This window comes from Capra hircus, chromosome 17 (genome assembly GCF_001704415.2).
Source record: "Capra hircus breed San Clemente chromosome 17, ASM170441v1, whole genome shotgun sequence".
NCBI classification, from domain to species: domain Eukaryota; kingdom Metazoa; phylum Chordata; class Mammalia; order Artiodactyla; family Bovidae; genus Capra; species Capra hircus.
This window is the reverse complement of record NC_030824.1, coordinates 59,438,725-59,466,168: the sequence shown is the minus strand read 5'-3', so window position 1 is coordinate 59,466,168 and position 27,444 is coordinate 59,438,725. Positions and strand designations below refer to the sequence as shown.

At 39.3% G+C, this 27,444-nt stretch overlaps 1 protein-coding gene across 1 annotated transcript in view; it reads left to right on the top strand.

Moving 5' to 3' along the window:
* Positions 1-27,444, top strand: part of TTC29 (tetratricopeptide repeat domain 29) — a 259,564-nt gene that overhangs the window by 142,060 nt on the left and 90,060 nt on the right. The window contains exons 10-11 of the mRNA XM_005691202.2: positions 1,767-1,890; positions 10,770-10,998. Of these exons, the coding sequence (XP_005691259.1) occupies positions 1,767-1,890; positions 10,770-10,998 (353 nt within the window). The remainder of the gene's footprint in view (positions 1-1,766; positions 1,891-10,769; positions 10,999-27,444) is intronic.

The window sequence follows — 27,444 nt, the reverse complement described above, 5'->3', positions numbered from 1 at the left end:
GTCGCTTAGTTGTGTCCGACTTTGGCGATCCTGTGGCTTATAGCCTGCCAGACTCCTCTGTCCATGGGATTTCCCAGGCAAGAATAGTTGGAGTGGGTTCTCCAGGGGATCTTCCCAACACAGGTATCGAACCCACTTGGCAGGCAAATTCTTTACCACTGAACCACCAGGGAAGCTCCTTTCCACTTGTTATTATACTTTACTGTTTAGCTCTTACTCATTGGAGAAGGCGATGGCACCCCACTCCAGTACTCTTGCCTGGAAAATCCCATGGACGGAGGAGCCTGGTAGGCTGCAGTCCATGGCGTCGCTAAGAGTCAGACATGACTGAGCGACTTCACTTTGACTTTTCACTTTCATGCACTGGAGAAGGAAATGGCAACCCACTCCAGTGTTCTGGCCTGGAGAATCCCAGGGACAGAGGAGCCTAGTGGACTGCCATCTGTGGGGTCGCACAGAGTTGGACACAACTGAAGCGACTCAGCAGCAGCAGCAGCAGCAGTAGCAACAGTCTCCAATATCTCAGTGACTTATGAAAATTAGGTCTTATTTCTTGTTTATATAAATTCTTGCCATTTACCAGAAGCTTATGCCAGGAGCCAGGCTCCTTTCATCTCCGGGATTTATCTTTCCTTTCTTGAATCCTGGTTAAGAGATTTAACAATCCTCTATTTTCATTATATTTTTTCTAATACCTCCAGCAAATATTTTATGAATCACATATGCCTCCCTCTCAAAGAATTGGTTTCATTTGCAAAGGAATGTATAAATTTTCAACCTTTTTAGAGGTTTTATTTTTTAAAAAATATAACAGCTTTACTGAGATGTAATTCATATAGCATACATCTTACATTTAAATTTTAGGATTCGGTAGTTCTTAGTATGTTCACAGAGTTGTGCAACCATCACCACTACTTAATTTCAGATCATTTTCTTCGCTTCAGAAAGAAATCCACACCTGTTAGCAGCCACACCCAGTTCCCTACCCGAGACCCCCTCCCCGCCTCCATCGCCCCAGTCTCTGGTAACTATTAACTTGCTTTCTATCATTGTTGTGTTAGCTGCTGAGTCATGTCTGACTCTTCAGGACCCCATGGATTGTAGCCTGCCAGGTTCTTGTCCATGGAACTCTCCAGGGAGTGGGTAGCCACTGTAGATTTGCATTTCTGGACATTTCACGTAGATGGAATCATATCATATGTGGGGTTTTTTTGTGTGTAACTGGCTTCTCTCATTTAGTATGTTTATCCATGTTGCAGCATGTATCACTACTTCATTCTTTTTTATGGCTGAATAACATTCTGTGGTATGAATATAGCACATTTCGCTTATCCCCTCAATTGATAGACATTTGGATTGTTTCCACTTCTTAGCTATTATCATGATTATTGATATGAACATTTATGTACAAGTTTTTGGGTGAACGTGTGCTTTCGTTTCTCTTGGGTATATACATAGGAGTGTGAGTCTTGGGTCATATGGTAACTATTACACTTTTTGAAGAATTGACAAGTTGTTTTTCCAAGCAATGACACCATTTTACAATCCTACCAGTAATCCATAAGTTTAAAGGCTCACATTCTAACTCACTGTACACTCTATCAAAGATGAGCTACATGTTTTTAAAATTTACACCCTACATTTCATTATCATATCAGGATATCCTGTCTTAACACTTTCTAAAGCAAAGACACAAAGAAATCTTCTCTTAATGTGATATTAAATGAGACGAGACTTTCATGGTTTCTTTTTTTTTTTTTCCCTAGCCAAGGACAGATGGCAGAAGCAGTCAAATACTTGAAAAAAGTTATGAAAATTGCAAGAAACAACTTTCAAAACCTGGATTTTGTGAGAGCAAGTACAATGCTTGGGGACATCTACAACGAAAAAGTGAGCATACTGTGTTTCTTTGCATAATTTTAAACTTCTGTTTTTCTTTGATCCTCATCTTCCCATAGTATGTTGTCCAGAATAGCCCCAGGAAAGCAGGACTTAGTCAATGCAGAAGGCAGTGGCTGGGAAGGGAAATGCCTGTTAATTCTTCCTCTTCCAGGTTGTTGTTGCTGCTGTTCAGCTGCTCACCCGTGTTCAACCCTTTGTGACCCCACAGACTGCAGCACACCCAGTTTCCCTTTCCTTCACTATCTCTCGGAGTTTGCTCAAACTCAAGTCTGTTCAGTCGGTGATGCTGTCTAACCATCTCACCTTTGCCGCCGCCTTCTCCTTTTGCTTTCGATCTTTCCCCGCAGCAAGGTCTTTTCCAATAAGTTGGCTCTTCACATCAGGTGGCCAAAGTAATGGAGCTTCAGCTTCAGTGTCAGTCCTTCCCATCAATATTCAGAGTTGATTTCCTTTAGGATTGACTGGTTGGATCTCCTTGCAGTCCAAGGGACTCTCAAGAGTCTCCTCCAGCACCACAATTCAAAAGCATCAATTCTTTGGCACTCAGCCTTCTTTATGGTCCAACTCTGTCCAGTACGACTACTGAAAAAACCGTAGCTTTGACTATGTAGACCTTTGTAATAAGCAAAGTGATGTCTCTGCTTTTTAATACACTATCTAGGTTTGTCATAGCTTTCCTTCCAAGGAACAAATGTCTTAATTTCGTGACTGCAGTTGTTGTCTGCAGTGATTTTGGAGCCCAAGAAAATAAAATCTGTTACTATTTCCACCTTTTCCCATTCTGTTCACCATGAAGTGTTGGGACCAGATGCCATGATCTTTGTTTTTTGAATGTTGAGTTTTAAGCCAGCTTTTTCACTCTCCTCTTTCACCGTCTTCAAGAGGCTCTTTATTTCCTCCTCATTTTCTGCCATTAGAGTGGTATCATCTGCATATCTGAGATTGTTGATATTTCTGCCAGCAATGTTGGGTTGCTGGATGAAACCCAGATCAGATTGGGTTTCATCCAGCCCAGCATTTCACATGATGCCCTCTGCGTAGAAGTTAAATGACCAGGGTGACAATGTACATCCTTGTCATACTCCTTTCCTAATTTTGAACCAGTCAGTGGTCCCATGTCTGCTTCTAACTGTTGCTCTCACATAGTATCACACAGTTACCTTTTTTCCAAGCTCAGAGTGCTGGAGTAACCCACCCCAGCTCGCCAAGCTTCTAGGTGGCAGTGGTATTCAAACTCATCCACTGAACCACTGCATTTGCCATGTCAGTGATTTTAATCATTTCAGAATTATTTAGACTTTTTATTAAGAAAGTAAGAGTCTGAAATCAATTTGAATGAATAAAATTACCATATGTAGTTTCTACAGTGGGAAACATGCATCTCATTTCTTTTCACACCCTTCTCTCTTGCTCACCCTGGCTCATTGCCTTCTCCCTGTCCTCTCATTCAGTAATAATGTCTTGTGCCCTTTTGTCTTGGCTGTCACCCTTTCTCCTCTCCTCCTCCTTCACCCACTTGCTTGCCTCTCGCCGGCCCCATCTTTCTGGAACCACTCTGGCCCCTGTGGCCGTCCTCTCCCTCGCCCACTTGCTTGCCTCTCGCCGGCCCTATCTTTCTGGAACCACTCTGGCCCCTGTGGCCGTCCTCTCCCTCGCCCACTTGCTTGCCTCTCGCCGGCCCTATCTTTCTGGAACCACTCTGGCCCCTGTGGCCGTCCTCTCCCTCGCCCACTTGCTTGCCTCTCGCCGGCCCTATCTTTCTGGAATCACTCTGGCCCCCGTGGCCATCCTCTTCCTCGCCCACTTGCTTGCCTCTCGCCGGCCCCATCTTTCTGGAACCACTCTGGCCCCTGTGGCCGTCCTCTCCCTCGCCCACTTGCTTGCCTCTCGCCGGCCCTATCTTTCTGGAACCACTCTGGCCCCCGTGGCCGTCCTCTTCCTCACCCACTTGCTTGCCTCTCGCCGGCCCCATCTTTCTGGAACCACTCTGGCCCCTATGGCCATCCTCTCCCTCGCCCACTTGCTTGCCTCCCGCCGGCCCTGTCTTTCTGGAACCACTCTGGCCCCTATGGCCGTCCTCTCCCTCGCCCACTTGCTTGCCTCTCGCCGGCCCTATCTTTCTGGAACCACTCTGGCCCCCGTGGCCGTCCTCTTCCTCACCCACTTGCTTGCCTCCCGCCGGCCCCATCTTTCTGGAACCACTCTGGCCCCTGTGGCCGTCCTCTCCCTCGCCCACTTGCTTGCCTCTCGCCGGCCCTATCTTTCTGGAACCACTCTGGCCCCCGTGGCCGTCCTCTTCCTCGCCCACTTGCTTGCCTCTCGCCGGCCCCATCTTTCTGGAACCACTCTGGCCCCTATGGCCATCCTCTCCCTCGCCCACTTGCTTGCCTCCCGCCGGCCCTGTCTTTCTGGAACCACTCTGGCCCCTATGGCCGTCCTCTCCCTCGCCCACTTGCTTACCTCCCGCCGGCCCTGTCTTTCTGGAACCACTCTGGCCCCTGTGGCCGTCCTCTCCCTCGCCCAGTTGCTTGCCTCCCGCTGGACCTGTCTTTCTGGAACCACTCTGGCTCCCGTGGCCGTCCTCTCCCTCGCCCACTTTGTTGCCCCTCTTTGTGCTCCCGCCCATGTGTCACCCCCAGGGTTCTCTCTCTGATGGATGCCTGCCCGGCCAGTCTCTGTGTTCTGCTCTCTGCCTCTGGTGACCCTGTATCACTGATTTTGTATTTCCTCTTATGTACTTTTTCAGGATATAGTGATGAAAACAAGGGTCAACACTTATGCCTTTGTGCAGCTCACCATCTAATGGGCAAGCTTATCCTAGGGTGGCAGAATTGACATTCCTAATAAATATATGTAGTCTTTTGGGGGGGATGGAGAAGAGTGTGGACAGTTTTCTTGAAAGTCTTTATTGAATTTGTTATAATAATGCTTTGTTTTAGGTTTTAAGACCTAGAGGCATGTGGGATCTTAGTTCCCTGACCAGGGATCAAACCCACACCCCCTGCATTGAAGGCAAAGTCTTAACCACTGGACCCCCAGAGAAGTCCCAAAATATGTGTAGTCTTACCTTTTTAAAAGGATCGTCCTTCAAAAGAGAGGTGCAAAAAGCACAAATCGTTTCACCCTCCTACCAAACAATACCCAGAATACAGTTGTGTGTTTTTTTAACTACAACGTGGACATAGAATATCAGCCTGTATTTTCCCAATTACAGAAAGCATAAGGAAGGTAAAAGGCATAAACATATCTGAGGGGTAATATTTTTGTAAGGGCTTCCCAGGTGGCACTAGTGGTAAAGAACCCACCTGCCAACGCAGGAGACGTAAGAGATGTGGGTTCAATCCCTGGGTCAGGAAGATCCCCTGGAGGAGGGCATAGCAACCCACTCCACTACTGTTGCCTGGAAAATCCCATGGACAGAGGAGCCTGGCGGGCTACAGTCCATAGGGCTGCACAGAGTTGGGCACGACTGAAGCAACTTAGCATGCATGCCATATTTTTATACTCACATTTTTCTTAATTTTTTACCAAGAGTATCTTATCCACATGTACTTTATTCTCTGATTAGTAGTTTTTGAAGAAGAATTTAATGTCTAAAGCTAGAAATGAATAATATCCAAAGGCTGTGTCAAGTATAAAAGTTGATATTTTTTACCAGTGTATCCCTATTCTGTTATAAAATTTGGAGGATTCTAGGTATCATGCTCTCTTCAAATATGCATACCTTCAATGATACAAGTAGATTCATATGCCTTTGTGATTGCTTTTATCTTAATGTAGTAAATAGTCACAGTGTAATATTGAGAACGTAATACTGTAATGTTTTTATGACATCACAGACTTCAAGACAAAGCTTTGAAACTAAAATTATTAATGTTATGCTCCATTTTTGTGCAGTTTTGTGATTCTCTGCTGGTATTTTCTCAAGTCAGAAGATCTACTGATGACTTCTCAGGCTGAGTCTGAGATGTCAAATCATTACTCTAAATCATTACTCTAAAAGTATGATTTGAAAATGTATAGCTAAGTGGATTAGAACTAAGTGATAGTTATTTTTTCTTCTCCTTGTCTTTTTGCAGCATCCTAAATTTCCTCCTACTCCTAAAAAGCCATTTCCTAGAAAAAGCATCAATCATTATTAGCATTATTTCATTAAAAACATTATTTCATATATCTGCTATTCAGTTGCTTAGAAATGTTTCCTAATTGTATTAAATGCCTTTGTTCCAGTTATCCTACCCAAACAATTTCACAAGCTATTTGGAACACACACTATCTATTAATGTTAAGCTTTTCCTTGAATAAAACTATAGCAGGACAGAGGAACTATACCAACTTTTGCCCACCTGACTTTGAATCTGCCCTTAGATGTTTCTTAATTGTGACCTTGGGCAAGTTAATTCTTTCATCCTCAGTTTCCTCTTTCATATATCAGTAACAAGACACCTTGAAGACTGGTTATCTGAGGATGAGAAATTTAAAAATATGTACATGGTTCCTGGCATATATTGGATACACAGTAGCATTTAACTTAGTTTCTCAAACTCAGGTCTCCCTCCTTCATGTAGGCTCATTCTCACTGCCTATTTGACATCTTCACTTAGATCTCTTCAAATATAACCTATTCAAAACTGAACTATTAAAAACCTATTAAAAACTCATCCATCTTTCTCCCTAAATTCTGTTTCTCTCCCTACTTAGTGTTTAAGCAGGATAGAATACTATTCAGGCATTCTGTAGGCAAACTTCTCTTCTCAATCTGTGAGCTCTTCTTTTCTGACCTCAGATAGGCCCATGGCTTTAAATACCATCCAAATGTATATCTCCAACTCTGATCTCGCCTTGGGACTCAGGACATGTGAAGCCAGCTGTCCCCTAGCATCTCTCCCTGGATGTCTCCTAATAGACATCTCAGATTTGTATGTTTCCTCCCTCCCTTGACCTACCTCTCCCAAGGCTCCCACATTTCAATAAATGACAACCATTATCCATCAGCTCCACTGCTCCAGTCATTCGTTTGGATAGTCTTGATTCTTCTTTCCCATCCTGCTTTGTATCCAATCCAGAAGCAAACCCTGACCTTCCTGCCACCAAAACACACCTCAAATCCACCCTCCTCTCTCCAGGTGACCCACATCTGGTTCGGACACTATGTTTTCTCATGTGTACTATTGAAGTAAGCTCTGAACCTCTTTCCCCATTTCTCCTCCATCTAATCCAGTCTGCACACAGAAGCCCAAGTAATTGTTTCAAAATGTGAATAAAATTGCTTCCCAGGTGCGCTAGTGCTAAAGAACCTGCCTGCCAATGCAGGAGATGTAAAAGATGTGTGTTCAATACTTGGATCAGGAAGTTCCCCTGGCGAAGGACATGGCAACCCACTCCATATTCTTTCGTGGAGAATCCCATGGACAGAGGAGCCTGGCGGGCTACAGTCACCACCTTTTGGGGTCACAAAAGGTCAGACACTACTGAAGTGACTTAGCACACACTCACGTAAATAAAATCATGTTATTTCTTGTATTAAAATATTTCCATTGCTTCTCAGGCTTCTGGGAACATAAATATAAATCCTCACCCTATCTGGAAAGTCTGTATGAGATGCATTATCTCCCCCACCCCCAGTCTCTGATTTCATTGCCTTCCTCTTTCCTTATCCTCTCCACCACAGGCAAAGGGACTTTCAAGGAGTTCTTCAAATATGCTGAGCTGATTTCTACCTGAGGACATTTGCCTTAGCCAGGATGCTTTGTGTGGACAGCTCCCCAAGCAGAACTTCACATGGCTGGCTTCTTGTCACTCAGAATTCAGCTAAATGCCACATCTTCAGAGAGGTCTTCCTTGGGGCAGCCTAATAAAAGTAGCCACCAGCTCACCCTTTCGTGTGACTAGAGTTTGTCATGCAGCACTTATCATCATTTTCTTGTTTATGATGTTTTTCTTCTTGTTGAATGTGTCTAGAATGGGAGCTTAATGAAAACAGAGAACAGGCCTGCCCTTTTTTAATTTCTGTCCGATTTCTAGAAGAGTACCTGGCACAGAGTTCAAAATATTTTTGTGAACAAAAATACATGAGTTCATTGAATTGATCCATAAATTTGTAACCAATTTTATACTAGTTGAGAGTAAGTAGTCCCTTTTAAAATTCCAAGCTTCTGCTTCATTTTTGTCCAGTATTTTGACATTTTGAAAAATCGTGCTGAATCTTTAAAAGCAACTCTAACAGTGCTGATCCTTGTCAGTCTACCTTTTAAGGACCTCTATAAACAGCCCTTGTCATACCTTTTCTGGCTCTATATTATTCATGAAATATATTCTAATTGTTTTTTTTTCAATATTTATTTAATTTATTTGGCTGCACCAGGTCTTAGTTTGCAACATGCAGGATCTTTAGCTATGGCATTTGAACTCTTGGTTGCGGCATGTGGAATCGAGTTCCCAGCCAGGGATCAAATCCAGGCCCCCTGCCCTGGGAACACAAAGCGTTAGCTATTGGATGACCAGGGAAGTCCCTCTGATTGTATTCTTAACAGTAATTTCCAAGAAATAATATTATTTATAAGACCACAATTATAATATTAAACTCTATTTGGAAATATACAGTTTTCTCTAATTATTATAGTGCTATTATAATTAAAGTTAACACATCTTAAAAACATCCTGATTAATTTACCTTTTGCTGTATAATGATAGAAGATGGACCACCCATCCCACCCTCCTGATGTGACTGGTTTTTAATTCAAAATATACCATCAATGTAAAGGAGTCAGGTGAAAATATTTTAGGGAAAATAAATAGATGTGGACCCTTTATGAGATCTTTTATCATCTAATGAGGTCAGAGCATAATCACATAATTAAAACAATGGTAGTTCCAACAGTAACATGGTAAGGAAAATATGTAAGAAATGATTCCTCCTTTGTACTAAGAAAATGCCCATTTACTTTGAGCTTGCTCATTGGACAGAGTGATGAAAATTTAGACACTAAGAAGGATCACAATAATGCATGAAAATTCTCTTATAGTGTAATAATGCAAGTTTTGTTGCAAGGTCTATGATGTCATCAAGATCCTGTCCTGAAATTGTCCACTAAATGCTTGTTACTGATACTTCTAACATTAAGTGAAGTTGTTTCTTCCAATAAAATGCACTTATGAGATGCATAAATTCATTTCTATATATCACTTATGTATCCTCAAACTCATATTTGGGATTACCAGGATTAATTACTGGAATCTCCTGAATTTTATAATAGAGTAGGAGGATTCACTGATAACAGAAACTGTGGAGGGTTGGACAGAACCTTTGGAGAGGGGATTAAAAGAGTAAAAATCTGGAATTACAAAGCACACTAATGAAACCTTGCTCTAAAAAGGTATGTGTAAAAATTCTTGCATCAGAGAAGAATTGATATTGTATTACTTAAGAGAGCTTTAAACTAGAGAAATCTAGGTTGATAGCAGTTTTATGACAGGTATGTGTGTCTCAAGATTGAACTCTAGGCACAATTTGATGGAAGAATGATTACCTAATATAGAAGTATTTAGGCGAGAAAGCGTTTGTTTAAAAAAAAAAGCCTAATAAAAGTTAGAATACTAATAAATGAATACTTCCACGAGCAGTAGAGCCTCCCTTGTGGCTCATCTGGTGAAGAATCTGCCCGCAATGCAGGAGACCTAGGTTCAATCCCTGGGTTGGGAAAATCCCCTGGAGAAGGGAAAGGCTACCCACTTCAGTATTCCAGCCTGGAGAATTCCGTGGGGAAGGCCATGGGGGTCACAAAGAGTGGAACACGACTGAACGACTTTCACTTTCACTTTTTCACTAGCAGTAAGCTTGCCTGCTTGTATAAACTTTATTCATTGCTGAATCTCTACTGCCTGGCATGGGCCTGGCAAGTAATAGCTGTTCATTGGATGAATGAGCTTGTTTCAACATAATAATATATCAAAATAATTCTGGAAATTCAAATATATGTTTATTTATTTATGAATAATTCTTCGAAATTGATATTACCACCTGAAACAGTCCAGTGCTTAAGACTTGCACTTCTAGTACACTTCGGGTACAGGAGTTACACATTTGATCCCTGGTGGGGGAGATAAGATCCCACATGCGTCTCAACCAAAAAACCAAAAACATAAACAACAGACATAGTATTGTAACAAACTCAATAAAGACTTTAAGAAAAAATGAACAGCCTAAAGCTCAGGATGATAGCTAGAACAATAATTAGATAGTTATACTTCTCTGGTTTTAAAAATAGAAACATTTGGTCTAGTCATGTATTTTCATCTATTTTGCCCCATATCTTTGATATCTAACAGAACAATTTATAATTTTAAGTAGTTTTATTTTCATATTCAATATTGATATTATTTTCCAATCATATAATATATTTAATTGGCATACAAATGTATTTGATACAATTTTATATTTTCTTAATTACAGAATCTAATTCTCATATAAATCCTGTTTTAGAGGACTTCTTCTGTAGTCCAGTGGTTAAGACTCTGCATTTCCACTGCCTAGGGTGTGAGTTTGATCCCTGGTTGGGAAACTGAGATCTCACATGCCTCAGAATGTGGTCAAAAAAAGGATCCAAAAAAACCCTGTGTTATATTTTGAAATAGCATTCCACCTGGTTGATATTCCTTTCTTGGTGAATTAATTTTAAGATATTGCATGGTTAGTAATCACAACTTTTAAAAGAAAACTTACTCTAAGAGAGATCCTGCTTGTCATCTTTCTTCTTGAAGATAAACTGCTAAAGCTGTTGAAAGATTAGTGTGGCGCATGCCACGGTGGGCAGATATGTGGAAGAGTAAAATAAAAATTAAGAAAAATATTTCTCTTACATCTTTAGGGCCACTATAGCAAAGCTTCTGAATACTTTCAGCAAGCTTTCCACACAACAGCAGACATAATGAACATATCTCTGATGGATGAAACTAAAGTTCATTATGGAATCGCAAAAGCTCATCAAATGATGCTGATGGTTAACAGTTGTATAGAATCTGCAGACCTCACCAGCCTTGACTACCTGCTGTCATGGAAGGAGAGTAGAAGCGACATGGTACCTGATCCAACTTCTGGTAAGTCATTGCTTTTTGTTTGTTTGTTTGTTTGTTTCAATTGGAGGATAATTGCTTTAGAACGTTGTGTGCTAAACAACATGAAACAGCTGAAAGTATATATATGTATGCCATCCCTCTTGGGCCTCCCTCCCTTCCCCCTCGCCCATGTCATCACAGAGCACCGAGCTGAGCCCCCTGTGCTGTCCAGCAGCTCCCCACCAGCTGTTTCACACATGGTGGTGTATGTACGTCAGTGCTGCTCTCTGTCTGTCCCAACTGTGTCTCCTTCCCCCACTGTGTTCAGCTCAGTTCTCTACATCTGCATCTCTATTCCTGCCCTGCAAATTTAGTTTCATTCATACCTGTTTTGTCGATTCTGTATATGTGTGTTAATATACAATATTTGTTTTTCTCTTTCTGACGTGCTTCACTCTGTACAAATCCACATCACTACAAATGACCCAGTTTTGTTCCTTTTATGGCTGAGTAATATTCCATTGTATATATGTATCACAACTTCTCTGCTTTTTGAGAACACTGTAGATTTTTGTATCATTCTTAATGGCTGAGTCATTTTCGTTATAAAAGTTTATTCAACCGTTGGCGATTTTAATTTTAGTGGTGATTTTATTTTGGTTTATTCATCACTATGTGAATGTTGAATGCATTTTCATGCTATATTGTAACTTCATTGTTTAAGGAAAGCATACAATAGTGATAATGACTTATTCAACTTGACAAATCACCATTTTTTCAGTTATCTTAAATACTCAACATTATGTACTGATCAGTTGTAAGGAATATGAAATAGGTTTATGTTTTAAAAAATGTTCAGTGTTGTACCTTATTGACAAGAGCAAGTGTATATAGATGCTAATTAGTATTATACTCTTACTTTTCTTATGATAGTCAGTTTTCCTATCTTTCTCTAATTCAGTTGTGACTATTAATTGACAAAATATTTGATAATAATTTCTCTTTATCCTACTTTTTCCTACATAATCACAAGACTGTGATAATTAGAATAGTCTATTAAAAACAAATAAGTGGATGTAAGGGTCGATTTTATATATCAACTCGACTGAGTTTTAGTCCCCATTTAAGAACTTTAGGATTTTTAAACAATTTTTTAAAATGCTGCCTATGAAAGACCTTTGCATTACATAACTATTTGCTTGTAAATCAGATTTTTAAAGCAAAATATTTTAAATGTTTGGGAACTCAAATCAAATCGTAAGTCAAAATTTCATAATGTAAAGGGGCATCTCCTGTCTGTATTTTAACTTTTTACACAGTTTTTAGAGGTTACTTTCCATTTACAGTTACAAAGCACGTATAAAATATTGGCTGTGTTCCTCTTGTTGTGCCATAGATTCCTGAGTCTCTCTTACACCCCATAGGTTGTACCTTTCACTCCTCTACCCCTTGTGGCCCCTGCCCCACACTGGTCATCAGTGGTTCGTTTTCTGTATTTGTGAGTTAGCCTCTTTTTGGTACTAGTCACTAGTTTGTTGTTGTGTTTTTTAGATTCCACATGTAAGTGATATTATATGGTATTTGTCTTTCTCTATATGACTTTACTTAGAATGCCTTCCAAGTCCACCCATGATGCTGCAGAAGGCAAAATTTCATGCTTTTTTATGACTGAGTATTGTTCCTGTGTGTGTGGTGTGTGTGTCCAGGGGGGTACTTGTTCTCCTTCCCATTCATCTGTTGATGGACACCTAGGTTGCTTCCATATCTTGGCAGTTGTAAATAATGCCAATATGAACATTGGGCTGTTCTTTTTGAATGAGTGCTTTTTTTGGCTATATTTTCAGCAGTGGAATTGCTCAGTATCTCCTATTTAGTACTCTTTTTTTTCCCCCTAGGTCATTTACATGAAACAATCATTTGTTTGGCTGTTTCTTTCCTCCATAGAATAAGTAATAAATAGTAGTAAACTTGGCACAAAGAAATTTTATTGACTCTTTTACATCAATAGAATACTGCTTTGTGACTACCTGTCCTCTAGGTAGAAAATAAGGAAAGGTCTCATTTAATGGAAGCATAGTAAGAGGAAGCAAGATGAAATCTTCAGAAGTGGATGGCTTGCTGAATTTCAATGTGCAATTTCAAGTGCTCAAAAAATATTTATAGTCAACAGTTAACTTTCACATAATACTTTGCTTATTCAGGATGTTGTCTTGTCATATATTTGGGCACCTGTTCTGTAGTTTTGAATTATCTTCCCTTTAGGCTCTCACATTTTCTGCCCAGGAGCTACAACAGTGAAATTATGATCCATTTATTAGATTACTTGTTTTGACGAATGGTTTGGTGCAAAATAAATTGAGTTACTCACATTTTCAGATTTAGTTGGGATAAACTATAACCAACACAATGATAATCATGAAAAAATATATACCCCTCAAAACTAGCTTCAGATCAGAGTCATGTGTTAATTTATTGCAGTCTTATTTTTGGCTTTTTAAAAATCTCTTTTGCTTTGCTTTAGTCTATAAAGCTATTTGTGTTTCTATTCTTTTTACATTTTATCTCCCCATTTTTTATAAGGGCATGTTGTGTTCTAAAGAGCTTAAGAGCAAACAAAAATGCACTTCAAAATATTGTTTAGACATATAAAATACAAACAAAAAGCAAAATGAATGAATAAAAACAAACACATAGATACAGGAACAGAGTAGTGGTTGTTGGTGTTGGTGGTGGTGGTTTAGTCACTCAGTCGTGTCCAACTCTTGTGACCCCATGGACTGCAGCCCACCAGGCTCCTCTGTCCATGGGATTTCCCAGGCAAGAACACTGGAGTGGGGTGCCACTTCCTTCTCCAGGAGATCTTCCGGGATCAAGGACCCATCCTGGATCTCCTGCATTGGCAGGTAGACTCTTTACTGACTGAGCCGTCAGGGAAGTCCCAGAATAGCGGTTACTGCAGGGGAGGTGGGGGAACAAAATCGGTGAAGGGGATCAACCAGATGGTGATGGACAAAAACTAGAGTTTTGGTGGTAAGCATGCTGCAAAGAATACAGAAGTAAAAACAGAGTGTTCTATACATGCAACTTATGTTATAAAACAGTGTTACCATAATAAAAAAAAAAGTGTTATTCAGACAGTAAAAATTCAGCTACTCATGTGGTGGAGAAGATTAAATTCTCCATAACTCTATAAAATTATACCCCCTTATTGATTCATTTGACCAAAACTAGAAATTTATGCCTGAATGAGCTATATCATTATAAAAGTGAAAAATAATAATCTTTCAGATACATGGCAAATGAGAATTCACATACTACTGGTATAGTCTACATTTTTAGTGGTAGCTATTTTGTTTGTTACATTAAACCTGTAGGACATTACCAAACACCTTGTTTGTTTTACACAAAAATTTTGTTGTTTTTAGTCACTAAGTCGTGTCCAACTCTTTTGCGACCCCATGGCCAAAGCCCGCCAGGCTTCTCTGTCTATGGGATTTCCCGGGCAAGAATACTGGAGTGGGTTGCCATTTCTTTCTCCAGGGGATCTTCCTGACCCAGGGATTGAACCTATGTCTCGTGCATTGGCAGGCAGATTCTTTACCATTCAGCCACCAGGGAAATTTAAAAATGCTTCAAAATTATTTCTTAAACCATAACTCTTTTTTATTCTGTCTTTGCTCTGTTTAAAAATTTTCATGGAGTCATTCCTGTTCACAAGTTAAATACAAGCTTCTCAACCTTTTTGACCACCAACCCCCCCTGTCTACATATACACCATAACCCTATTATTGCCTTACTTTCAGGTAAGGCCAGCCCTCTCCAGGGAAATCTCACCCACCTTGAAAGGTCCTTCTCAAATACTGAGATCTTCCCTCATTCTCTTCTCACTTAATATTGTTTCTCCTCTCTCTTCTCATATTAAATATCATCCATTTCTCTCCAAGTATTTTTCATTTGTCATATTCTGCATCTTATCATGGCTGTTTCTATATTTGCCTTGTCTGCCTGATCAGAGTAAGAGTCTCTTGAAATCAGATTCAGATTCTTGATATTCTCTACAAAAGAAGGCATGTTTGACACCTACTAGGTACCAAGTAAATATTTGTCAAATTAAATGGAATTCAAAGTGTGTATGTATGCCCTCGGTATGAGCTAGTTTGTATTAACTACTGTTGAAAACAAGATTTGTAGTTCCGTGCCTCCTTGGAAAATATGGGGGAAAAAACTATAATGATCCAATACTTCATTTTTGATTTACCATCCAATTATGACATGAATGGAGGATAACACCAATATATTGACAAAATTAAGGAATGCAGAAATATTATTTGGAAATCTGAGGAGCTTTTAGTTTTTCAAATTTTGCCTTTCTTCTCTGAAGAGGCATCTTTAATCTTGCTATTGAGGGGTCCCAGGTATTCAGTAAAAAGCAGATCAAAGATTTGAAAGATACATTATAAAAGCCGTGAGGTTATCTTCACCTCTGAGACTTACATCCTCCAAACAAATCATTAGCTCACAGAGCAGGCAATATTCTTTTAAGCAAAGGAACATGACCTCCTAAGGGAATAGAGCCGTGAGAGCACTTGGGTCTCTAGATAAAATAGAACAGCGATTCACCAGAATCACCTCTCATCTCTGTGTCTTTCAGAGGGAAAATAGCAAATATAGACACTATACTCTTCTAATACATTTAGATTATGGTGGGAATGATTTCGCATTCCTCCTTCCCCTACCAATAGTAAAGTAAGAAGAGATTCTCCTCCCAAATTTGAGAATTTAGAAGGAATTCAAATTTTATTACAGTTCAATAGAATTATTCAAATCTGAAGCAACAGGAATCGTTTGACTCTGGAAAGCTTAATCTAGGAATTTCTGCTGATTTCTCCACAATATAGTTTATATTCCTCACCAGAACTAGTATCTGTACCATCATGAAATTTTTTTTTAATGAAAAGCTAATTCATCTTGCCTTTTGGAGATCACAGACCCCGATGAGGAGCAGTGACACAGAAGCCCAAGCTTTCTTTATCCAACTTAATACAACTGTTAACCTCGAAATGTGATTGTGCATGCTGTCACCTTAGTCATATCTGACTGCGTGTGACCCATGGACTGTAGCCCACCAGGCTCCTCTGTCCATGGGATTCTCTAGGCAAGAACACTGGAGTGGGTTGCCGTGCCCTCCTCTAGGGGGTCTAACCGACCCAGAGATCAAACCCGAGTCTCTTGTGTTTACTGCATTGGCAGGCAGGTTCTTTACCACTAGTGCCACCTGGAAAGCAAACGTGGTTGGGCACTTCACTGATGATATCAGTAGCGTGGTCTTCATGCACATTCTTATTGTAACCAAGTGTGGATTATGTCAGGTAAATAGGATACAAATCCTCAGCATAGAAATAGATGAACACACTGGCTAGTCAGTAAAGATACTGTTTTCTACAAAAAGGCATGTGAAGGTTTCCTTGAGTTGCCAGAACTATCATCCTAGTTTTATAAATCATTTAATATTCTTAAAGGAAAACAATAAAAAAAGCTTGAAATTGTCTCCCAGCCTTGGTTTGTGTTGGCTTGATGTGTGGTTCTTGGTTTAATGTCAAGCCACATTTTCTCACCCTATCCTTTTTTTTATTTTTCACTGATGACTTCATCCATTATAAAGAATGTGAAAAAGCCACACTCACATGTGTGTCTCATGTTCTCGTATACTTTAATTGCTGCTTCTGGAGGGAGATGTTATGAAATTAGCCAAAAAGTCAGCAAGCAGGTTTTATATCATCCTGTGGTCACCCAGGATGACCCGTTGCAACCTCCCTCCAATCATGTGTTCAAAAACATGACGCATAGAAAGATTCTAGTGAAAACCATGGCTGAATCAATGCTCAGCCTACTGGCAGCTTAGTATCGTTGAGAGAGACTGTTACTCAAGAATCTGATGACCTGGGTCCTAATACCACATTGAGCATTAATCTGCTTTGTGACTTTTGCCAAAAGATTCAAGTCTCTTTAGCCTGTTATCTCAGGTTCAAAATAGGTCATTATAAGATTCCTCTGGAACCGACCACAGTTCTGTCATAAGAGCATCTTCTAAATAAGTAAGGTATTTTCTAGTCCTTAAAAAATACAATCTAAATCTTCATGAGCATTTTATCTGTTGTTTTTCCCCCATAAACCCTGGTTTCTGAGAGTTTCCACAAGAGGTAATTTTATTATTATTATATCAAGTAGCTGTCTAAATGCTAGGTGTATTATTTGACCCTTCTGCTAAAATTTATAATGAAGGAGTTTCTAGATATCAGATATCACATGCAATCTAACTTCTCCCTGGTTGGCACTGCTGAGGTTGCTAAACCTAGTTAACCATTTTATCTACAGCCTTTCAATTCATCTACCATCATCAACCTTATGTCATACTTCCCGTCAGTATTTCCTCAGCCCCAACATTTTCCCCACTGTTTGTGAAGCTTCCAGGTCCTATACACACCTGCCTCTCTGCTCATCATTATCCCCTCTTCATGCACTTTAGTCTGTGGCTATCTGTGAGCCCCTAAATTTGATATCACCCCTACAGTCTCACTTAGTCATGTCCAACTCTTTGTGACCCCATGGACTATACAGTCTGTGGAATTCTCCAGGCCAGAATACTGGAGTGGGTTTGAATGCTGAGTTTTAAGCCAGCTTTTTCACTCTCTTCTTTCACCTTCATCAACAGGATCTTTAGTTCCTTTTCGCTTTCTGCCATTAGAGTGATATCATCTGCATATCATGGTCGATATTTCTCCTGGCAATGGTATACTCTGCATATAAGTTAAATAAGCAGGGTGACAATATACAGCCTTGACATACTCCTTTCCCAATTTGGAACCAGTCCGTTGTTGCATGTCCAGTTCTAACTGTTGCTTCTGACCTGCATACAGGTTTCTCAGGAGGCAGGTAAAGTGGTCTGGTATTCCCATCTCGAAGAATTTTCCACCGTTTGTTGTGATCCACACAGTCAAAGGCTTTAGCATAATCAATGAAGCAGAAGTAGATATTCTTCTGGAATTCTCTTGCTTTTTCTATGATCCAATGGATGTTTTCAGTTTAATCTCTGGTTCTTCTGCATTTTCTAAATCCAGCTTGAACATCTGGAAGTTCTCTGTTCAAGTACTGTTGAAGCCTAACTTGGAGAATTTTGAGCATTACTTTGCTAGCACGTGAATAAGTGTAATTGTGCGGTAGTTTGAACATTCTATGGCATTGCCCTTCCTTGAGATTGGAATGAAAACTGACCTTTTCCAGTCTTGTGGCCACTGCTGAATTTAAAAACAAGTGTCAAATGGATCAAACTCTTTCTAAGTAACTTAACTGAATTCTAGAACAAAGGTCAAGAATATTTCTAAGAATAAGAAATATTTAGCACACAAAGTAAAATGCAGGGCTTCCTTGGTGGTTCAGTGGTAAAGTATCTGCCCACAATGCAGGAGAGGGAAGTTTGGTCCTGAGTTGGAAATATCCCCTGGAGAAGAAAATGGTAACCCACTCCAGTATTCTTCCCTGGGAAATCCCATGGACAGAGGAGCCTGGGGAGTTACAAGTCCATGGGGTCACAAGAGTTGGACATGACTTAGTGACCAAACAAGAAACAAAACAAATGGTAGAATACACAGTATCTGGCATCCAATCAAAATTATGTAGACAAGCCAAGGAGCAGGTATAACTCATAAAGAGGAGAAAATATATAAATAGAAACTAACCCAGAAATGCAACAGATAATAGAATTAGTAGACCAGGACAGAAACAGGATATTAAAGCTATATTCCATATATTCAAGGATATAATAGAAAGTTAGACATACAGAGTCTGGAAAGATTTTAAAAAGCCAAACTGAATTTCTAGAAGTAAGAAAATGCCCAAGATGAATTAAAAAACAAAACAAACTTGAATGGCTTAGCAGCCGATTTATATAATGCAAAGGGAAAGATCAGCTTTGGAGACATAGCAGTAGAAACTATCCAAAATGAAATACAGAGAAAACATACTGAAAGGATATGAATAGAGCATGTTAGAGAACCCTGGGTCACTTTAAGAAGCCTAATGTGTGAGTAATAATTTGGAGACCTCCAAAGAAGAGGAAAAGAAGAGGGACTTGAAACATATTTTAAAAAATAATGAAAGGCTGATTTTTTTTCTGAATTTGATGAAAGCTATAAACCCACAGATCTAAGAAGTTCAATTAACCCTTAGCAGAAAAACATGAAAATTAAACCAAGGAGCATCATAATCACAGTGTTTAAAATGAGTGATAAAGAGAAAAATCTTAAAAGGTCCTTTGTAAAGGGTGAGGTGGAACAAACATAATAGGACCTGAAATCTCCTTGGAACCATGTAAATCAAAAGAGAATAAATAAAGTAACTTAGTTAAAGTACTAAAAGAAAAAAGGACCATCAAAATTGAAATTCCATACCCAGTGAAAATATCTTTCAAAAGCATAGGTAAAATATTTTTCCAAGCACACAAAAGCTAAGAAAATTCATCTCTAACACACCAGTATGTGAATTCCATGCTTAGTCATTCAGTCATGTCCGACTATTTACAACCCTTTGGACTGTAGCCCACTAAGCTCCTCTCTCCTTAGGATTTTTTTCAGGCAAGAATAGTGGAGCAGGTTGCCATTCCTTCTCCAGGAAATCTTTCCAACCCAGGGATCAAACCCTTGTCTCCTCTGTCTCCTGCACTGCAGGTGGATTCTTTACCTGCTGAGCAATCAGGGAAGCACAACAAATGTTTCACTCCAAGCAGAATAAACAGGAAATCTAGTTAGAAACCTGGATGTACATAAAGCATGAATAAGAAAATGAGAAATATTTTAGTAAAAATAAAATTTTCTTCCTTTTAAAATTCCTTGAAAAAAATAATGGTTGAAAACAAAAGTAATAAGAAAGTATTGAAGAATTTATAACAAATATGGAATTCAATTCAATTCAATAGAGATATCTTGTTTTATAAAAACTACTTTCAGTTTCAACCAGGCAGATAACTGTCAACTTAGGGACCACAATAGCTCCATATTTCAACTGAATTTCTTATTGCTCACCCCGTCAGTCTTGTTGTGAGGAAGCCCCTGTTTTAGAAGCATATTCTCATTGCCTAGTGGTCAGCTCTCTTTAAAGGGAATTTATTTTGATTTCCATCTTGTTTTTTCTTGGATTGAAAAAAACAATCTGGCTTAGGATAAGTGATCCATTTTTATCTAAGTATCTTTTGGCCCAAAATCATCCCAGCCTCCCACAAAAAGCCTTCAGTGTAGGCATTGTGGATTTCAATGGCTTCCTTGTTATCTGGTGTGATAACTGTTTCAGGCTCCATGTACGCATCTGTGACTTCAGAACTGCCATCAAATATTTCTCCAAGGAGCCCTAACAAAAGTAAACTTTGAAAAAACAGTCACTAAAAATCAAAAATAAATTAAAATTAATGACCCTAAATATGTATCCAGTTGGTGATATAGTTGCAGAAAAAGAAAATATTTTAAGTGGCTTTAATTAGTTTTTTAATTTTTTACATATTTCACCACTTTTTTAAAAATATAAATTTATTTATTTTAATTGGAGGCTAATTACTTTACAATATTGTATTGGTTTTGCCATACATTGACATGATTCTGCCACGGGTGTACATGTGTTCCTCATCCTGAACTCCCTTCCCACCTCCCTTCACATACCATCCCTCTGGGTCATCCCAATGCACCAGCCCCGAGCATCCTGTATCATGCATCGAACCTGGACTGGCAATTCATTTCACATATGATAATATACATGTTTCAATGCCATTCTCCCAAGTTATCCTACCCTTGCCCTCTCCCACAGAGTCCAGAAGACTGTTCTATACATCTGTGTCTCTTTTGCTGTATCACATACAGGGTTATTGTTAACCATCTTTCTAAATTCCATATATATGCATTAGTATACTGTATTGGTGTTTTTCTTTCTGGCTTGCTTCACTCTGTATAATAGGCTCCAGTTTCATCCACCTCATTAGAACTGATTCAAATGTATTCTTTTTAATGGCTGAGTAATACTCCATTGTGTATATGTACCCCAGCTTTCTTATCCATTCATCTGCTGATGGACATCTAGGTTGCTTCCATGTCCTGGCTATTATAAACAGTGCTGCGATGAACATTGGGGTACACGTGTCTCTTTCAATTCTGGTTTCCTTGGTGTGTATGCCCAGCAGTGGGATTGCTGGGTCATAAGGCAGTTCTATTTCCAGTTTTTTAAGGAATCTCCACACTGTTCTCCATAGTGGCTGTACTAGTTTGCATTCCCACCAACACTGCAAGAGGGTTCCCTTTTCTCCACACCCTCTCCAGCATTTATTGCTTGTAGACTTTTGGATCGCAGCCATTCTGGTTTTGATCTGCATTTCTCTGATAATGAGTGATGTTGAGCATCTTTTCATGTGTTTGTTAGCCATCTGTATGTCTTCTTTGGAGAAATGTCTATTTAGTTCTCTGGCCCATTTTTTGATTGGGTCATTTATTTTTCTGGAATTGAGCTGCAGGAGTTGCTTGTATATTTTTGAGATTAGTTGTTTGTCAGTTGCTTCATTTGCTATTATTTTCTCCCATTCCGAAGGCTGTCTTTTCACCTTGTTTATAGTTTCCTTTGTTGTGCAGAAGCTTTTCATTTTAATTAGGTCCCATTTGTTTATTTTTGCTTTTATTTCCAATATTCTTGGAGGTGGGTCATAGAGGATCCTGCTGTGATTTATGTCAGAGAGTGTTTTGCCTATGTTCTCCTCTAGGAGTTTTATAGTTTCTGGTCTTACATTTAGATCTTTAATCCATTTTGAGTTTATTTTTGTGTATGGTGTTAGAAAGTGTTCTAGTTTCATTCTTTTACAAGTGGTTGACCAGTTTTCCCAGCACCACTTGTTAAAGAGATGTCTTTTCTTCATTGTATATTCTTGCCTCCTTTGTCAAAGATAAGGTGTCCGTAGGTACGTGGATTTATCTCTGGGCTTTCTATTTTGTTCCATTGATCTATATTCCTGTCTTTGTGCCAGTACCATACTATCTTGATGACTGTGGCTTTCTAGTATAGTCTGAAGTCAGGCAGGTTGATTCCTCCAGTTCCATTCTTCTTTCTCAAGATTGCTTTGGCTATTTGAGGTTTTTTGTATTTCCATACAATTGTGAAATTATTTGTTCTAACTCTGTGAAAACTACCATTGGTAGCTTGATAGGGATTGTACTAAATCTATAGATTGCTTTGGGTAGTATATTCATTTTCACTATATTGATTCTTCTGATCCATGAACATGGTATATTTCTCCACCTATTAGTGTCCTCTCTGATTTCTTTCACCAATGTTTTATAGTTTTCTATATATAGGTCTTTAGTTTCTTTAGGTAGATATATTCCTAAGTATTTTATTCTTTTCGTTGCAATGGTGAATGGAATTGTTTTCTTAATTTCTCTTTCTATTTTCTCATTATTAGTGTATAGGAATGCAAGGGATTTCTGTGTGTTGATTTTTTATCCTGCAACTTTACTATATTTATTGATTAGCTCTAGTAATTTTCTGGTGGAGTCCTTAAGGTTTTCTATGTAGAGGATCATGTCATCTGCAAACAGTGAGAGTTTTACTTCTTCTTTTCCAATTTGGATTCCTTTTATTTCTCTATCTGCTCTGATTGCTGTGGCCAAAACTTCCAAAACTATGTTGAATAGTAGTGGTGAGAGTGGGCTCCCTTGTCTTGTTCCTGACTTTAGGGGAAATGCTTTCAATTTTTCACCATTGAGGATAATGTTTGCTGTGGGTTTGTCATATATAGGTTTTATTGTGTTGAGGTATTTTCCTTATATTCCTGCTTTCTGGAGGGTTTTTTATCATAAACGGATATTGAATTTTGTCAAAGGCTTTCTCTGCCATCTATTGAGATAATCATATGGCTTTTATTTTTCAATTTGTTAATATGGTGTATTGCATTGATTGATTTGCAGATATTGAAGAATCCTTGCATCCCTGGGATAAAACCCACTTGGTCATGATGTATGATCTTTTTAATATGTTGTTGGATTCCAATTGCTAGTATTTTGTTAAGGATTTTTGCATCTATGTTCATCAGTGATATTGGCCTGTGGTTTTCTTTTTTTGTGGCATCTTTGTCAGGTTTTGGTATTAGGGTGATGGTGGCCTCATAGAATGAGTTTGGAAGTTTACCTTCCTCTGCAATTTTCTGGAAGAGTTTGAATAGGATAGGTGATAGCTCTTCTCTAAATTTTTGGTAGAATTCAGCTATGAAGCCGTCTGGGCCTGGGCATTTGTTTGCTAGAAGGTTTCTGATTACAGTTTCAATTTCCATGCTTGTGATGGGTCTGTTAAGATTTTCTATTTCTTCCTGGTTCAGTTTTGGAAAGTTGTACTTTTCTAAGAATTTGTCCATTTCTTCCATGTTGTCCATTTTATTGGCGTATAATTGCTATAGTAGTCTCTTATGATCCTTTGTATTTCTGTGTTGTCTGTTGTGATCTCTCCATTTTCATTTCTAATTTTATTGATTTGATTTTTCTCCCTTTGTTTCCTGATGAGTCTGGCTAATGGTTTGTCAGTTTTATTTATCCTCTCAAAGAACCAGCTTTTAGCTTTGTTGATTTTTGCTATGGTGTCTTTTGTTTCTTTTGCATTTATTTCTGCCCTAATTTTTAAGATTTCTTTCCTTCTGCTAACCCTGGAGTTCTTAATTTCTTCCTTTTCTAGTTGCTTTAGGTGTAGAGTTAGGTTATTTATTTGACTTTTTTCTTGTTTCTTGAGGTATGCCTGTATTGCTATGAACCTTCCCCTTAGCACTGCTTTTACAGTGTCCTGCAGGTTTTGGGTTTTCATTTTCATTCATTTCTATGCATATTTTGGTTTCTTTTTTGATTTCTTCTGTGATTTGTTGGTTATTCAGCATCATGTTGTTCAACCTCCATATGTTGGAATTTTTAATAGTTTTTCTTCTGTAATGGAGATCTAATCTTACTGCATTGTGGTCAGAAAAGATGCTTGGAATGATATCAATTTTTTTGAATTTACCAAGGCTAGATTTACGGCCCAGGATGTGATCTATCCTGGAGAAGGTTTCATGTGCACTTGAGAAGAAGGTGAAATTCATTATTTTGAGGTGTAATGTCCTATAGATATCAATTATATCAATAGATCAGGTCTAACTGGTCTATTGTATCATTTAAAGTTTGTGTTTCCTTGTTAATTTTCTGTTTAGTTGAACTATCCATAGGTGAGAGTGGGGTATTAAAGTCTCCCACTACTATTGTCTTATTGTTAATTTCCCCTTTCATACTTGTTAGCATTTATCTTACATATTGTGGTGCTCCTATGTTGGGTGCATATATATTTCAGAGAAGGCAATGGCACCCCACTCCAGTACTCTTGCCTGGAAAATTTATAATTGTTATGTCTTCTTCTTGGATTGATCCTTTGATCATTATGTAGTGTCCTTCTTTGTCTCTTTTCACAGCCTTTTTTTTTAAGTCTATTTTATCTGATATGAGTATTGCTACTCCTGCTTTCTTTTGGTCTCTGTTTGCGTGGAACATCTTTTTCCAGCCTTTCACTTTCAGTCTGTATGTGTCCCTTGTTCTGAGGTGGGTCTCTTGTAGACAACATATATAGGGGTCTTGTTTTTGTATCCATTCAGCCAGTCTTTGTCTTTTGGTTGGGGCATTCAACCCATTTACATTTAAGGTAATTATTGATAAGTATGATTCCATTGCCATTTACTTGATTGTTTTGGAAACGCTGGACTGAAAGAAACACAAGCTGGAATCAAGATTGCCGGGAGAAATATCAATAACCTCAGATATGCAGATGACACCACCCTTATGGCAGAAAGTGAAGAGGAACTAAAAAGCCTCTTGATGAAAGTGAAAGAGGAGAGTGAAAAAGTTGGCTTAAAGCTCAACATTCAGAAAACGAAGATCATGGCATCTGGTCCCATCACTTCATGGGAAATAGATGGGGAAACAGTGGAAACAGTGTCAGACTTTATTTTTTGGGGGCTCCAAAATCACTGCAGATGGTGATTGCAGCCATGAAATTAAAAGACACTTACTCCTTGGAAGAAAAGTTATGACCAACCTAGATAGTATATTCAAAAGCAGAGACATTACTTTGTGACTAAGGTCCGTCTAGTCAAGGCTATGGTTTTTCCAGTAGTCATGTATGGATGTGAGAGTTGGACTGTGAAGAAAGCTGAGCACCGAAGAATTGATGCTTTTGAGCTGTGGTGTTGGAGAAGACTCTTGAGAGTCCCTTGGACTGCAAGGAGATCCAACCAGTGCATTCTGGACGAGATCAACCCTGGGATTTCTTTGGAGGAAATGATGCTAAAGCTGAAACTCTAGTACTTTCGCCACCTCATGAGAAGAGTTGACTCATTGGAAAAGACTCTGATGCTTGGAGGGATTGGGAGCAGGAGGAGAAGGAGATGACCGAGGATGAGACGGCTAGATGGCATCACAGACTCGATGGATGTGAGTCTGAGTGAACTCCGGGAGATGGTGATGAACAGGGAGGCCTGGCATGCTGCGATTCATGGGGTCGCAAAGAGTGGGACACGACTGAGCAACTGAACTGAACTGAACTTGTGTTTCCTGTCTAGAGAAAATCCTTTAGCATTTGTTGGAGAGCTGGTTTGGTGGTACTGAATTCTCTCAGCTTTTGCTTGTCTGTAAAGCTTTTAATTTCTCCTTCATATTTGAATGAGATCCTTGCTGAATACAGTAATCTGGGCTGTAGGTTATTTTCTTTCATCACTTTAAGTATGTCCTGCCATTGCCTCCTGGCCTGAAGAGTTTCTATTGAAAGATTGGCTGTTATCCTGATGGGAATCCCCTTGTGTGTTATTTTTTGTTTTTTTCCTTGCTGCTTTTAATATTTGTTCTTTGTGTTTGATCGTTGTTAGTTTGATTAATATGTGTCTTGGGGTGTTTCACCTTGGGTTTACCCTGTTTGGGACTCTCTGGGTTTCTTGGACTTGGATGATTATTTCCTTCTCCATTTTAGGGAAGTGTTCAACTATTATCTCCTCAAGTATTTCTCATGGTCTTTCTTCTTGTCTTCTTCTTCTGGGACTCCTATGATTCGAACGTTGGGGCATTTAACATTTTCTCAGAAGTCTCTGAGATTGTCCTCATTTCTTTTAATTCATTTTTCTTTTTTCCTGTTTCATTTATTTCTACCATTCTATCTTCCACCTCACTTATCCTATCTTCTGCCTACGTTGTTCTACTGTTGGTTCCCTCCAGAGTGTTTTTGATCTCATTTATTGTATTATTCATATATTGACTCTTTTTTATTTCTTCTAGGTCCTTGTTAAACCTTTCTTGCATCTTCTCATTCCTTGTCTCCAGGCTATTTATCTGTAACTCCATTTTGTTTCCAAGATTTTGGATCATATTCTCTATCATTATTCAGAATTATTGCCTATCTCTTCCTCTTTTGTTTGGTTTGGTGGGCATTTATCCTGTTCCTTTACCTGCTGGGTATTTCTCTGCCTCTTCATCTTGATTATATTGCTGTGTTTGGGGTGGCCTTTCCTTATTCTGGCAGTTTGTGGAGTTCTCTTTATTGTGGAGTTTCCTCGCTGTGGGTTGGGTTGGGTTGGACGGGTAGCGTGTCAAGGTTTCTTGGTTAGGGAAGATTGTGTCGGTGTTCTGGTGGGTAGAGCTGGGTTTCTTCTCTCTGGAGTGCAATGAAGTGTGCAGTAATGACTTATGAGATGTCAGTGGGTTTGGGGTGACTTTGGGCAGCCTGTATATTGAAGCTCGGGGCTACATTCCTGTGTTGCTGGAGAATTTGCATGGTATGTCTTGCTCTGGAACTTGTTGGCCCTTGGGTGGTGCTTGGTTTAAGTGTAGGTATGGAGGCGTTTGATGAGCTCCTATGGATTAATGTTCCCTTGATTCAGGAGTTCTCGGGTGTTCTCAGGATTTGGACTTAAGTTTCCTGCCTCTGGTTTTCAGTCTTATTCTTACAGTAGCCTCAAGACTTCTCCATCTATACAGCAATGATGATAAAACGTCTAGGTTAATGATGAAAAGTTTCTCCACAGTTAAGGATACCCGGAGAGGTACACAAAGTTACATGGAGAAGAGAAGAGGGAGGAGGGAGATAGAGGTGACCAGGAGGAAAAGAGAGGGAATCAAAAAGGGAGAGAGCAAGCTAGCCAGTGATCACTTCCCTATGTGCTCTCCACAGTCTGGACCACTCAGAGATGTTCATGGAGTTACACAGAGAAGAGAAGAGGGAAGAGGGAGACAGAGGTGGCCAGGAGGATAAAGGCGGAAATCTAAAGGAGAGAGACAGATGCAGCCAGCAATCAGTTTCCTAAGTGTTCTCCACTGTCTGAAACACACAAAGAGATTCACAGAGTTGGGTAGAGAAGAGAAGGGGGAGGGAGGAAATAGAGGTGACCTGGTGGAGAAAAAGGAGAGTCCA